General features: G+C 37.3%; 1 protein-coding gene across 1 annotated transcript; it reads left to right on the top strand.

Moving 5' to 3' along the window:
* Positions 1-5,938: 5,938 nt before the first annotated feature.
* On the top strand, positions 5,939-8,390 carry LOC148842382 (putative transcription factor At5g61620). Its single transcript, XM_088959711.1, has 3 exons — positions 5,939-6,621; positions 7,339-7,535; positions 7,645-8,390. Exons 1-3 carry the CDS (start codon positions 6,312-6,314, stop codon positions 8,083-8,085), a joined length of 948 nt encoding a protein of 315 aa, XP_088815837.1. The 5' UTR covers positions 5,939-6,311; the 3' UTR covers positions 8,086-8,390.
* The last annotated feature ends 5,038 nt before the right edge of the window (positions 8,391-13,428 follow it).

The following is a 13,428-nucleotide window of genomic DNA, read 5'->3' as shown; positions in this document are numbered from 1 at the left end:
GGATGCCAGTCCCAGATTTTACCATTAAACCAAGTAATCACCCCTTGACCAACCCCCTATACCTATAGGAACCTATAGGCATTTCCTTTGCTAAAATTCGGTATCTGGTTGTCAACAATTTGAGAACTTATATGCATACCCCCTCTTTCTTTTAATGAAATCAGATTTATTTAAAAAAAAAGAATGGGAGGGAAAAGGAGAGCTATTGTTGTACACAATGCCCTTGCCATACCCTAAAATGTCAGTACCGACATTTAAAAGGGTGTTCGACAACATGGCTGGTTTTGCTTTTGAAAACAAAAACAACAACCACATCAGCAAAATTGCAGCCCGATCATCAAGAGAAAGAATGGGAAGGAAAAAGAGCTGTCGTACATAAGGCCTTTGCCATGCCTCTCTGAGCTAAAATGTCAGCATCGGCATTTAAGGGGGTGTTTGACAACATGGTTGGTTTTGTTTTTGAAACCAACCAAGCCATGGGGTCCCCTGCAAGTAAAAACTCTGTACACACTGCAATCATGAGAATCCAGCTGCACATTGGGAACATCTCTCCCATGAATTTAATACATGTATGGAAGATATTTCCATTGTGAATGGATGCTATGTGCACAATTTTTTGTTATAGGAGATCCGGGAGATCCAAGTTTGTTGTCAAACACCCTTAAATCTCTGGGAATCAATTACAAAACAGTAAGGACTAAGGAAAAGAAGATTATCCTTGTTCATAAAGGAAGTGCGCCAGCCTTATGGAATCCATTGTTAAGTGAAGCTTGGTTTTACTATCATGGCTCTTAAGTCTTGACACCCTTCTTTTCCTTATTAACATCACATACATTATAAAATATCATTTAAAGGAATACCTATCAACAAAAAGAAAAAAAAAATCATTTCAGGGGAATACCAAGGCTGCAGCTTGAATCAAAAGAGCAAGAGGTACTTAGTTTTCTTGGTCAATACAAGCGATTCGAGTTCATTGAATCTTCCTGGCCTTTTATGAATTTCCTCTTTTTCTACCTGCGGTGCTTAGTTGTTGTGAACATCCAAATTAATGATCCCAGCTTAGGTGGGGATTATAATCACTAATCACTACATTCTCTTTTGCCTTGGACAACTTCTCCATGCCACACTACAAGATCTAATTTTGTATAGAAAAAAAAAAATAATGGCCGTGTAAGTAAACTAGTAAAGTATCGATCTTCCTCCACAAACAGATTCGTAGCTTATATTTCTGGACTTGTCAAAGCCTAGTAGCTTGTTGCCCTCTAGGTTTGCAAATACCATCCAGTCCACTTTTCTCCATAGAGTCGCTACAGAACTGATCATAACTGCCTGATGGGTATTGTCTTCGGATTGAAGCTGGGTAGAGGCAAATATCTTCTCTATGGCTTCTTGTGAGGATTCCTTATCTTTTTGTCTTGGAGAGAACAGGAATCCGGCAGATAGAATTTCCCTTTCCTAGTGTCTATGTGCACTGTATTGAGAATGTTGAGGGACTTAAAACTGTCAAGGAGGCAAGGACCTCTGCTTTTCCTTGTACATATAGTGTCTCATTTAGGAGTGGGTTCGAGCTGAGCCAAGCCGAATATTACAAGGCTTGAGCATGGCTCATCAAGGTAGTATAAGGTTCGAGTTCGGTTCGAGCTAGAACCTTGAGCTTGAATTCGGCTTGAGTCAAAAAACTTGTAAGCTTGAGCTTGAGCTTGGCTTGAGCTCGATTTGAGAAAAATGTTTTATAAAAATAAAAATATATATAAAAAATATTTTTTTTATTTGTAAAAAATTAAGAATTATAATATTTTTAGTATATATATTATTTTCTATAATTTTATTATATATATTGTTTTCTACTCGAACCGAGCTCGTGGCCACCCCTAGTCTCGTTGATGGGATCATGGGAATGACATTTACTTCCATTTTTCCTACTGATGATTATGCTACTTCACATGTACTTTCATATTTGTTAAATATCAGCAATGTTCAAATTCACTGAACCATTGTGAAGTCTTTGGTTTTTCTTTGGAGCAGCCTATAGGCTCTTCCTATGCTGAAAGCCTGGAACTGTTGGGTTGGGATCTTCAATCTTGGAGATTAATAGGATGGATTCAAGCTCTACAGTCGGAACTATAGCCCCTGTGAACCAAGCTTAAGATTCGATACAGACTGGTTTTATAGGGACGGCTTTGTATCCCAACTGCAAGGTTCCAATCTGTTTCTTTCCCTCTCTGTTTTTGTTTCTTAAGCAAGACCAACCCAATTCTTAACACGTTTAATAGTGATGTGGCTTGTCCATACCATCTTTTGGATTGGGGACCCTCTGAATCATTCATTTGCTCACTCCCTCACTCCATTTCAGCCCTAAGTTCTCTCTCTCAATTTATTATAAAGAACGATTAACAATGTGACAAGGGGAGTTGAAGTTTATCCAGTGAATGGAGACCGAGGAAAGAACATGTGGAAAATCTTGCCACTGGTTCGTTTATCCAAACAAGGCTTTTTTTTTTTTTTTTTTGTTCTTAGTGGAAAAATAAGAATTCGTTTTATTTCAAAAGTCGTTTTAACAATCTCATTAAGCTATTCTTTTGCTCCTCCCCCTTCAATTCATCCTTTTAACAATTACTATCCTTTAGCGAAGTCTGGTTTTGAACAGCCAATATTTGATGGCACTCTTTTTCTATATATATATATATATATACCATAGAAGTAAGGACTAAGGAAATGGAGATAAGAGCAGTATAATTAGTTATTAACATTATAGACTGTATTTAGCACAGTTGACTCTATGGGCTGTTTGTTTGGCAACATATTCTAGTACAAATAATTAAAGTTACAAAATGGGTTATGATGCAAACTTACTTGTGTCCTTAGATTCAACTTTGGTGGCATAATAAGACATAATTGGCCTAACATAATGTGCAAATAAGATTAAAAGCACATGCTTGCTTCCATCTATCCTCATTTCAGTAGTGGTTGTGGTTGAGGCTGTTGCTTTGTGGGCTTGGATTTGGAAGTATGAATGTGACCCATGTGGTTGTCTACCAATTCTGACCTTCCTTTTTAGTGGATTATTCCTACCATGTTCATACTTTAACTAACCCTATTTTTCTATGATTACCAAGGATCTTCTCTTCTCAATGATCCTTCCTTATGCGACATACTTCTATGCCCATAAACTCTATGATAAAGAAAAGAAAGAAAAAAAAAAAATTTACTACTTATAATGTTCCAAGTGACCCACTGTAGCAAGGCAAAATGGCATCCCTTTCTGTTGCTGCAGGCTTTAAAACCAGCAGCTACAATGGTTTCTGTATGTGTACAGATAATACTTGGGGTAAGATCCTCTGGATCAGCCTCACGTGCAGTTTCTTTAATCAGCTCTTGATCCATGCTCTCTCTCTCTCTTTCTCTCTCTTGGCGATCAATCATTCATTATTCACTAGCACAAAAACTATGTTATCATTTAATGGGGTGGAGTACATTATGATAGACTAATTGGTGTGTTTTAATAAGTTTGGAGCATGTGTGGAGGAAGGTTATGTACCACGAAAGTTTAGGTAAAGAACTATTTGTGTCTGCCGTATATACTGCACAGGTGGGCAATGGTCCTTGATTTGGTCTGTCGAAATGTTAGGCCACCCAATGAACTTGAAGCTGATTGGGATTGGCCAATTGAGGTGTTATTTGGAAAGTCTTTTTTGGAAAAAACTTTCCAACAGTTTAGATGTCCAAACGATATATTGAATTTTTGGGGTATTGTCTTTAAAGATAAACACCATTTGATAAGTAATTTGGTTTATCAGACTTTTAAAAACACATTTAGAGGCTATTTATCACATGAAAAGACCAGAAAATTTCTTTTGAAGCTTTCCAAAAATCAATGTTTTCGGTCTTTTTCAACTTCTGGTTACCAAACGAAAAAAAAATACTGAATTTTTGGTTTTCTGAGCTTACCAAAGCCAAAAGATCACATGGAAAACTTGCCAAACATGGCCTCAGAACCTGGAGCAATGAGTATTTTAGGCTCAGTTTGGAAGGAGTACAAATACAAATATATATAATGCAAAAATTTGTATTTTATATTATTTTGTATGCATTTGCTTTTGTACTCTTTCCAAACTGAGCATGTGTCCACGGATGCTCCACTCAGACTGGGAAATCAAAACCAGACTAGACTATACTGACCTAACCAGGCAAAAACCATGCAAGAGATTCTATATTTCCATATCATCGGATGCTCATTCAATTTAATGCTTCATTAGTACAGATATTCTGCTGTACTTTAGAAAAGTTAAAACGATCCCCCACAGATGCAGTCATGCAATGACAAGGGGAAGAACAACTGGTGGATCTTGCTTTTCCACCAAATTTGAAACCCCGAATCAAATATGGGAAAACTTCATATTTAGTGGTAGGAAGAACTATTAGTTAATTAATCACTTAAGTAATACTCGACCATAAGGGAGCTTAATCGGATGAGCATTTCGTTTATCTTATGAAATGAAACCATTTTAAGAGCAATATAAAGATGTCAATCAACCATTAATATATTCTGGTTTTAAGTCATTAGTCTTCAATGAACGTGAAAAGCAAGCAACCATTGAATAGAATTGATACAGAGAATTTTCCTTGCACTATTCCTGAGAGCGATTGCATGGCCTAAAGAAGAAAAACCCCAAGTTGCATAAATGGTACAAGTCACTTCACATAACAAGCAATTAAAAATTAAGTCAAACAAGTATAAAAAGAAACCCCTCAAACACCATTCTCTCCTCTTTATCTATTGTTTAGGGAAGATTCCACTCCATGATAGTAAGAATTTAATAAGCAAATTGATGTCTTTTCTGGTCCAGATTACAAAATAGTGACAGGCACTTAAAGTATTCCCAACTTGTGTTTCAGATACATTGGATTAGGAAACCTACAAACTAATTATACTTAGCAAGCTGGGGCCAGGTATAATAATACCACTAATCAAGCCAAAAGCAAGTAGAGAAGGATTTCTATCTGAAAAGTAACTTTTTATTAATTATATATTTCAATCTCCATTCATACGTTGATTTATATATATTACATTAGATGGGAAAACAATTTCCTTTTCTCCTCCTCCATTAAATAGCATATATTAATAGTGAGCCAGATAGTATTGACTTATATAAGGGGAATCAAAAAAATTCTCAAACTGTGCTTGTGTGGTTTTATTTCCCAAGAAATAAATGCCAAGTATACAAAATTTTTATTTACGGCTTAAGACAAATCCATCCCACACCAAACATCTTAATGAATCTAAGAAAATTGGTTTGATTAACTTGTCTTGTGGGTTGTATCCTTGTAGGGTGGGGATCGGATTTCTCTTAATGCTGGACAAAGTGAATGAAGTATTTGATGCACCCAAACAACCACCATTATCCAATAGGTGTCTTCTTGATCTTGGCCCATTATTTTGGGTATTGGAGACAGGTATAAACTAGTTGGTGGGTAGTATTGACTGATTTGATTAAAGAAGAAGAAGGGGTGGGGGATTCTGTGAAAATTCATTGGCTACAAGCAGCCCATAAAAAAATGGAGTGTTGAAACCGAATCCTCCGATTTGCCCTACATAAATATATGTTATACTGACAGGGAATTTGGACAACCAAAAGATTCAAAAATCAAAACTAATCTACTCAGATTAATGTTTTAGCTTTCTTAGTATTGACGCATTAAAACATTTCCTATTTCTTATTATAACTTATAATGTTGTTGGTTGATCAGCTTCAAATTTCTAGATCCCCGTTTTCTATTTTAATCTGGCTTCCTTCTATAAGCTACCCACCTAAGCCATTCAAAATTAATTCCATCTCTCTCTCTCATCAATTCAAAGTCAATTAATTTTATGGTGTAAATTAAATGGATGGGGACTCAAATACTAGATAAATATACGTAACACATACCCATGATTGATGATTCATATATAGGAAGATAGATAACACAAGGGTCCCCAACTACAGGAATGGCAGTATGGGATTAACTTTTTCATACATAGAAACGTTCTGTACGTCTTCTACATAGCTTTTCCTTTAGTTAGAAAGAAACAATTAGGCTGGAAAAATATCCAACGCAAAAACTATGTCCATCCAATACTCCTTCCTTATTTTGCATTCTTATTGAACTACCCAATCCCCACCCATCACACACATTATCATCAATTCATCATATATACCCCAACGAACTAATAACTTGTTAGTAAGACCTCTCTCTCTCTCTCTTCCTCCCTAGCTTCTTTGTGCTGTGGGTGTCGGTGAATTCTGTCGTGTTTGAGTTTTGTCCGAGTGAGAATGGGCAGGAAATGCTCACACTGTGGGAATATGGGTCACAATTCAAGAACTTGCACCACTTACGGAGGGAGTGCCGCCGCCGCCGTTGGTGGGCTAAGGCTCTTCGGTGTGCAACTCGACTTGCTTTCTTCATCTTCTTCTCTTTCCATGAAGAAGAGTTTTAGCATGGATTGCTTACCGTCGGCCTCGTCATCATCAGCTTCTTCTTCGTCGTCTTCGTCTCAAGTTGTCACTGATGAGAATTCAGATAAAGCCCCCAATGGGTATCTCTCGGATGGTCTCGTTGCCAGAACCCAAGAGAGGAAGAAGGGTGAGCACGGATTGAGTTCTGTTTTATCTTCTTTTTGTTTCGCCATGCAATGCAGTTAGCGATAGCTTTGGTTTTGGAAGGTGGATACTTTAATTACTCGTTTACGTTTTTTTTTTTTATCACGATCATGTAAAACTTTTCTGTTCTGTTCTTTAGATTTTCGACCCCTTCTCCTGGCGCTTCTCTGAGTTGATTTTCCTGAGGAATTGGAGCAGAGCCTAGTTTTTGTTTCTGAAAGCTTTTCCATGAATCTCCCTGTCGTTGACTTTCATGAGCAGAACCTAGATTTATCTTATCCCTGAAGCTTTTGGTCGTCTTACTTCATGTTTAGGCCTTCTTTTCTACATTCCCATACACCTTCCAACGGATTTTCCTGTAAATGGGGTTGTGCGGATGCTTTCTAATAGAGGTTTTATTCTTTTACTAGTGATTTCTAATTCAAATTTCCTGTTTGGTCGTGATGGTTTTGGTGTTGGTGCGATGATGACGGTTTCTCAGAATTACTCTCAAATGCGCCAAATTAACTCTAATTCCTCACTCATGGATTCATTAGTAGTTGATGGTTTCTTTTTTGATTTCACAAGACTTCATTATTTGTCAATTTGCTAGTGAGAAACTTCATTCTGTATGTCAATAATGTTAGTTAGAATTGTCATTTTTCTTGACTAATACGTTTTTACTTGGGAGGTGTGACTGTTTTTAATGGTGGATGATTAGGAGTCCCGTGGACAGAGGAAGAACACAGGACATTTCTAGCTGGGCTTGAGAAGCTTGGCAAGGGTGACTGGAGGGGTATCTCAAGGAACTTCGTCACCACAAGAACTCCAACCCAAGTTGCAAGCCATGCCCAGAAGTATTTTCTCCGGCAGACATCTCTCAACAAGAAGAAGCGTCGTTCAAGCCTCTTTGACATGGTATATCCACCATTCTGAAATCCTATTATACATTATTGGATCCTGTGTTATCAATGTCAAAACCAGTCAATAAGTTGCTGTGCCTCTCTTTTGCTTCTTAACTTTGCAGGTTAAGAGCAGCAGCAGCAGTATGGCAGATCAGCAGGTTAGCACTACCAGTTTCAAGCTCAAGGACCCTTCTGTTTCCTGTGGATTGTTGCCCATTGGTCCCATTACTTCCCCATCCTTTATTATAGCAACAGCTGCTTCGTTTAATGAAGTTTATCAGGACACTAACCTACAACCACTGCTAGACCTTAATCCATTAGAACAATGCCCCAAGATAGATGACCAAGAAACCAGTTTCTCCAAATTTCCTTCAAGCTTTCATTTGATGCCAGTTCGACCATATGAATCACTTGATGCAGGGCCTAGTGCTACCATCACAACAAACCCCACTGTCCAAAATGCTTCACCTGATCTAGAGCTCACACTTTCTGTCCAGAGGCCACTGAATCAGGGTAAATCGTCCCCAGGTCCCCTTTTAATCGGACCCATTAGTGTGATCTAGCTCTAGCTAGCAGAATCCATGAGTTAATAGTTGCCATTATCAGTGTTATTCCTTTTTGACCTGAAGCGGAGGATGGAACAGGTGATCAATTGAAAGTGGACATTTTTAATGTCTTTTGCGCTCAACGACATTGTTACTGTTGTACTCTCAGAATGTTCCAAAAGAAAATAGTCTTGTTGTCTGAATGAGCAGACTGTGGATGACACTTAAATGGGAGTAGCTAGATCTTATCAAGGAAAGAGAGTTCCTCTGTATATGGGTAATTAAATTGATTTACATGTCATGAGAACCGACAATTTGATGCAGTCATGATGTTTTGTGCTCCATTCACGTTTCTGTTCATTGACTGAAACAGCAACCAAAAAACAAAACAGATGTCAGAGATGCAAAACTGTAGCAATTACCACCACAGGAAATCTCAATACCTAACTTTTTTCTGTCTTCCCCACTTTAGCTTCAATTTGGAGCTTAAAAAACACAGCAGATTCAATTCCTTTAAAGTGCTAGTTGCATCAATAAAGGTGTCCATGGAAAATTAGGACCAGGAAAGATTTTTATCTTATGCCTTTTCTGTTCTGTCATTCAATCAATCCATCCAAGTTGAACATGCCAACTTGCTCAGTTGCACAAGTATCCTAAATACACGGATTTGAAACCTGTCTTCACCTGCTGATCAAGTTAAAACTAATTTCCTACCCACAAAGAATAAATCCTTCTTTTGAGTTTCTGGGTTGTAAAAATAGAAATTTACCATACTTCACTAAATTATCTTAATGAGCTCTTTCTGATCTTAAGGACTACAAAGAATTGTAAGTTAATTGAAGCTGTACTTCATTTGTAATAGAGGTAATTTGATTGTCAAAACAATAACCAGTGAAGCTCTTCCCCTTTTTACTATACCCTCTTACAAGTTGCATTCATTCTTCTTTTAACCATTGGCCTGGGCATCTATTGCTCTTATCAAAGAACACTTTTCAATCAAGAACAAGACATCAGGCACAAGAGAGGAAACAAAGTATGACATAGACTATGACATGGCTAAGCAGATTTGTCCTGGTTCAAAAGGGTTGAAACTTTTGTAGTTGACGCAACAAAGCCGAAGAAATGGTCCAACTTGTATTAGCAACACCACTGAATTTGTGAATTATATGACTCAATAACGACGTTACAGTCGACCAAATCGACAGAAGGAACTTTTTCCATCAATAAAACTATACTCAATTTTGCATTTGATTTAATTTTGTATTGCATGCACATGCTTAGTCATACAACAAACTTCGAATGGATTGATTCAAGTGGCCTTTAAGGTTGAGCTACTGGAGTGCAATTTAAGTCATCAAATCTTGAGATATTATTGTGTTTAGAATGTTCTTTTCTATTTATTTTTGGGTTTAATTGCAGAAAGAAAGGAGGGCGAACAATTAAGCCTTCAACATTTTCAAAAGTGTGATTACAGGGTTTACATATACGATTCATTACCTTAGGTAAGACCTGATATAGTGTCCATGGATTTACAAAATTGAAGGATCTAGATGTGTGTCTAAGGCATTGACACATCATTCCAGCTCCAGGGTTTGTGACAACTATTACCATGTGGATAAGAGGAGAGAAAGAATAAAGCATGTCCACAAACTGTGAAGACAAAACTTTTGGGTCTTCTCTGCCTAGTGTTGTCATCCAGCTCCTTTCTTCTTCTACTTGCTTGGGAAACCATTGAAGTTTTGTGGGGGGACCTCGACCTCTCAGTAATTGGTTTGCTTGGTGGGTGTAGACCTTTTGTTTCTTTTCAGTTGATTTTGACTTACACTGTGTAGATAATATAACATGTGAAGAGGATAACTTGATAATAGCATCTTTATGAAGGTTTGAAGTGACTCCAGAGTGGGTTACTTTTGAACCTCACTGTAAAGGTAGTACCTCACCTATTACTCTGTTTTTATTTATTAACTTAAAAAACACAAAACAGAGTCATGGTGAGAGTTCAGTCGAATATAATAAAGCTTCCCAAGTAATTTGCCAAGAAAAATAAGTATCCAAATATCATATCTTAATTTGTAGAAATATATCCTACTTTGTTTCAGAAATTACTCCTCTCTCTCTCTCTCTCCCTCCCCTGAATATGAACAATTTATCATATTTGATTATCACTTTTAAGAAATAGCGACGTGTGAACCACCAAGCATGCCTTCTTTACTACCTTTAACTGTCAATGGGGTGGCAAAAATTTCTCTCAGAATGAGCCAATGAGGTGTCAAATTTCGCATATCCCATTATCCTTTCTGGAAGCTTTTCGTTGTATTCCAATTTTCATAGTCACATGTTTCCGTTGGATTAGATTTTGCAACAACTCTAGAAGAAGGATCACACACAACCAGACAAGGTGGGCCCTTGCATCGTACATATATTTTAACCAACCAAGTAAGCCATTTTAACCAAGTGAGCCACCACTCGGATTAGTTGAAACTTCAGAAGTGATCACTGCTTCTTACATTTTTCAAGCTATTTCCCTTCTCTAGTACTCTTCGATCTTTACATTGTTAAATGTTAATATACATCTCCTAGTAAAATAATAGTTTAAGGTGATTTTCTTCGGATATGAAACACTGTAAGTCAGTTCAATTTTACATCAGGATTCGATTTTTTTTCTTCTTTCCTCTGTATTTTACTCATTTCTTTTTTCAGTTGAATTATCAGCCTACCACCATTAGTGGGGTGTATATACAGAAATAGGATTAACTGAATGCAATAGCTATTCAGCTGTGGGAACAATGATAATGCCCCACGCCAGTCTTTTAATGCATGGGCCCACAATCACTCAATCTCTCACCGTGGGCCCATGTATTTTATCATTTGCGCAGGACGTTATAATTAGTTCCACAGCCCCCTACACAGCCATCGTTACAGCTAATCCGAATTCATATATAAGGGTAAATTAGCAGCCACCCTGTATTTAATTAGGGGGTGGTAACACTTATCTGTTCTGCCCCAAACTTTGTTTTGCGGAAAATTTTAGATTTATTAGTACTTTGTCCTTGGCCTGTTGATGGGGTCAAGGTACTAAATATCAACAAGGCGTTTGTAGGGCGTATCGACCTGTGTCAGTGTTTCTTTTTTTTTTTTTATGTTTTACTTAATTTTTTGAAATTGGTTTAGAGAGACCGGTTTAAGACCCGGTTACCTTCTGAACCAGTGATTGACCCAATACAACCTTTGTAGGGATGTATCTAGAAGCCACTGGCATGGTATGTATTGTTGACCGATACTTTGAAGCTTGGATGGGATTGACAAAAATAAATAAATTATCAAATTTTCCACCTAATTTTTTTTTTGGGATTGTTAACAATAAATATCAAAATGATGAAAATAACCATTCTAAAAAGTGTGAAGTGGCCAGTGACTGATGGCTGGAAAGTTAGGTTCCTCAAGGATCCTTGATGCCAAACTTTAACGCCTCTTAACCTTGGATCCTCATCCTCTACCATTGTTCATGGCCGTTGTGTGGTTGTACTTATTGATATAGACATGAATCAATGGAAGAGTAATAAAGTCCATTTTTTCCCCGTCATATTGCTTTGCATATCTTGAATATCAGCCCCCCCCCCCCCCCCCCCCCCTCAGCCGAAGCACAACTTAAAATTCTCTAGTTTGGATGTTTACAAAGAATGGGAATTTCAACTGTTCATAAGCTATAAATCCCTCACTCTGGATCGCCCTGGCTCCTCACTAAAATCTTGGGCTTGGCTGGGAGTTACTTGGAAGCAGTTCTGGCAAACTGACCTTTCTTATCAGAGAAAAATGTGAATTTGGGAGTTACTTGGAATTATTCCCTCATCAGGTTCACATTTTTCATGCTTCTGGTGACCCTTCTTGTCCCATTTGCAGATCTGAAGCGGAATCTATTAATCATAGTTTTATTTTATTTTTTCAATGCAAGGTTATGCATCCTATATGGTTTGGTGCTACCAATTGTAGCGTGGACATCTATCATGAGTGGGGCCTTATTGATTGGTTGAAGGAATAGCCGTAGGCCGATCCATCTTGTGCACTTTTTACTAATTCGGTATTGTTTGGTTATAGAAGGGAAGGAATTTATTCCTCGGCTGGTCATTAATAAAGTGAACGCCCAATTTCGAGAGTAATTGCTGGTGTCCAATGACCCACCAGTAAATAACAATATTAAACCCCGTTCGCCTCCTAGGCTCCTCCCTAGTCTCATTTGAAAGTTGACGTGGATGGGACCAATGGTAGTTCTTGCTCGGTTGAAGAAGCTGAAGGCCAAACAATTTTATTTGCGTTCCGCTTTGCTTGTGAATTAAATATTTTAACATTGTAGTGGAGAGTGATTGTCTCTAGCCATGGTCAAATTTCTGTTGGAGGGGTCCACACCTCCATGGCATTTAACCAATATAACTGGAGATTGCAGGGGTTTATTATCTTACTTATTGGTGTGCTTTCTCTTGTGGTATCCGTAATGTGTTCATTTGATCATCTATACCATCTTTTTAAGAAAACCTCCTTAATGAATAGATACCTTTTTTTTTTCTCTAAAAAAAAAAAAAATCAACGCATACAGGAAGTTATTGTAATTTGTGTTTGTACGCAAAGTACACATGAAACCACTATTTACAAACTAATATGTACAGAACATCTAAAGTTAAATCATATATTGTACATATAAATGATAAACTCATCCCAAATTGATCTTATATATAAATGTCGAATATAAATTTTTTGACATATGAGAGCTGGAAATCCACAAATCATGTTGACATAATATCCAAAATATTTATAATAAGTTATTACATGTATTAATATAACTCTTGTGTTCAACTTAAAAACATATAAATCTAATATAAAATAGCATCTTCATACATGTCAGCATGTATGAATTTCTAACAGTCCGTATCAGCTCAACAGTAGAATGGACCTAAATTCAATGAGTGTATTGTATTTTCATACATATCCAGAATTAGTGGTTGACGACGCAAAATATCAACATTCACATTCAGCTGCAAAGTCCAATTCACTGTAGTGACTAGTGAGAGGCTGCTGGATGGGCACGACACCAATATCAGATTGCGAGGCATCCAAAACCTTCCAGACCTCGCTTGCTTAAGCTTTAGCAGCAGTAGTAACTAAGTAAATATGCAAGATCGAAAGAATAATCTAATAGGAATCCATCAACTTATAAAGTTGGGCGAGCTATCAATATAATATTTAGTTAGTAGTCAGTCAGGCACGAATAACTTTATGGTCAATTTGCCATATAGTTAATTGGCAATTTGTGATATCATCATTTAGGTATGATTTGCCAATTGACAAGTTACAGATATCACAAAAAGA

This window comes from Nelumbo lutea, chromosome 8, assembly GCF_056320005.1.
Source record: "Nelumbo lutea isolate HS-2025 chromosome 8, American lotus-T2T, whole genome shotgun sequence".
NCBI lineage: Eukaryota > Viridiplantae > Streptophyta > Magnoliopsida > Proteales > Nelumbonaceae > Nelumbo > Nelumbo lutea.
Note: the sequence above shows the minus strand (reverse complement) of the source record. Positions and strands in the feature narration are given on the sequence as shown.